This window comes from Aplysia californica, unplaced genomic scaffold, assembly GCF_000002075.1.
Source record: "Aplysia californica isolate F4 #8 unplaced genomic scaffold, AplCal3.0 scaffold00018, whole genome shotgun sequence".
Taxonomy (NCBI): Eukaryota; Metazoa; Mollusca; class Gastropoda; order Aplysiida; family Aplysiidae; genus Aplysia; species Aplysia californica.
This window is the reverse complement of record NW_004797288.1, coordinates 2625755-2627909: the sequence shown is the minus strand read 5'-3', so window position 1 is coordinate 2627909 and position 2155 is coordinate 2625755. Positions and strand designations below refer to the sequence as shown.

At 40.5% G+C, this 2155-nt stretch overlaps 1 protein-coding gene across 1 annotated transcript in view; it reads right to left on the bottom strand.

Moving 5' to 3' along the window:
- The window catches only part of LOC101855228, a 32932-nt gene extending 31968 nt beyond the window's left edge, over positions 1 to 964 (bottom strand). The window contains exon 1 of the mRNA XM_005090522.3: positions 660 to 964. Within this exon, the coding sequence (XP_005090579.1) occupies positions 660 to 785 (126 nt within the window). The 5' untranslated portion in view covers positions 786 to 964. The remainder of the gene's footprint in view (positions 1 to 659) is intronic.
- Positions 965 to 2155: the final 1191 nt, after the last annotated feature.

Sequence of the window (2155 nt, the reverse complement as noted above, 5' to 3'; positions counted from 1 at the left end):
TTGGTGAACGCGCACCGGGTGAGAATAGCCACAAGACTCACCTGCACTATTCTCACTCCGGGTGAGAATAGAGGTGGCCTTTAAACATATAGTCAAAAATGCGAACTTCCTAACCGACACCGGCAAAGTCACTTCAGGGCTCATTAACCTAGTGACCCCGAGCCGGGGAGCTCCGGCAGGCTGCTGAATCACGCTAACTCGGGCGAAAAGTGACGCCGTGTCGGAGAAATAGACACTTCAAAAATAGATGGCAGAAATACCTCCTATATTTAGGCCAATAACAGAGGTGTACTAGATGCTCGCTGTATAGCATCATGTCTAGATTTCTAAGTCAGATCTACAGGAGGAGGCCTAGACTATAGATCATTCAAAATATTCTTGTAGTCATCTCTAGATCTAAATCTAGATTCTAGATCTAGACTAGATCTAGATCTAGATTCTAGATCTAGAGTCTAGTCAATTAAGTCAAAGTCAAAGCATGTACTGTAGACACAGATCTAACTTTGTTGAATAAACATCGACACTTGCCTGAAAGTAAAATAAAATAAACGAAACATCACCAGACATTACTACCAAGGAAATAGCAAAACAATAGTTCTAGGTCTAGATTCTAGATCTAGAAATCTAGGTCTAGCTAGCTAGTGAAACTGAAACCGTACCAAAATAGCGAAGTGTCGCCATGTTAGTCCTTTCATATCATTTTTGGAGATGTAGAGAGGTTCAGGTTGATCCACTTCGTCTCGATCAGACAGCTGTACAGCAGCTATCAAACCCTCGTTATCCATGGCTAGGATTTACCTTCACGTTAAATGATACAAAGGATACAATGTGAGTGAATCTGACGAAAAAACTGTTCAAATACAAAAGGCGTTTCTTCAAATCAAGATGGCCTTCCCATTCTCTGCTACAGCTGTGCATCCATTTTGTTGTCAGTGTTGAGGTGAAGACCGAGCGTACTAGGAAAAGCCTAAACAAACCCAAGTGCTCCGTTATATCTCTACGCCACCAAAAGAGTTCATCGTACTGAGGAAGTTATCTTGTCATCAAATGAATATCTAATGATTGTAACAGCTATGCAGACTTGAGCATGACATTTTCAATAAAAATGTATCCATACTTTGCAAATATTCTTCTGCACTTTGATCTCAGACTAATTTCTTGTGCAATGTTTACAAACTTTTGCACAGGCCTCTGGATTACTATTGTTGCTATTTTTAGATCATGACGTGTAAAAGTTGATTTGGTTAGCCTAGGCAAAGCTTCTAGATTTTAGACATGGTCAGCCATGTGACCAGTGACAGTGACAGAAAGACCAGGGTTGCTGCGGAGATGGAAAGTCAAAGGCCTACACTTTTGTATTGAATTACTCAATACAAATTTCGACAAAGCTCCTTCTTTTAGCGTATCAATTCCGGAAGCCATACCTGAATCTTGTCAAAACAGTAAATATTAGGCTAATCAACAATATTGTAATCCATCCAAGCCTACTTTCTTGAGGCTATCCTCAACAAGCTCGACTCGCTCAAAGAAAAAGATAAATGAGATCAGTGATAATGGGGTCTATTAACAGCATCTATAGGCAGTTGACAGCAGATGTTGCTAAATGACAACAACAAAAATGGCAAATGAAACTGGAAGCAAAGTACATGTATGTTGTTGAGGTGAACACTTTTCTAAGACTAACCCAAGCCTATGCCTGTTTCCTTGACAACGAGAAACCACTACTGTGATTTCCCTAGCCTATTCTAGATCTAGTTGTTTCTTTTTTATGTCCAAAGATAACAGAGATAGCCTAGGCATACAGTGGTTCGTGGTCCATCTCAGACTCGGAACTCGGTAAGGACCACCATGATGGGCAACAGGTGGCGGCGGATCGTAATCCACATCTGCTGACGGCATTTAAAAATCAAGATCATAATTTTAATATGCTAGGAATATTTTTAAACAATTTAGAATCTAGGCCTATCAAAAAGGGACAACAAGAAAATCATCATCATCATTGCCTTTCTCACCTTGCACCTGGGTAGTATAGGCCACGGACAAACACCTTCCACCTTTCTCTATCCTGGGCTAGCCTCTTATGATGTTATTTCATGTCTTCCCACTTTTCTGTACATCGATTTCTGTGATACTTCTCCAAGTTCCACACGGTCTT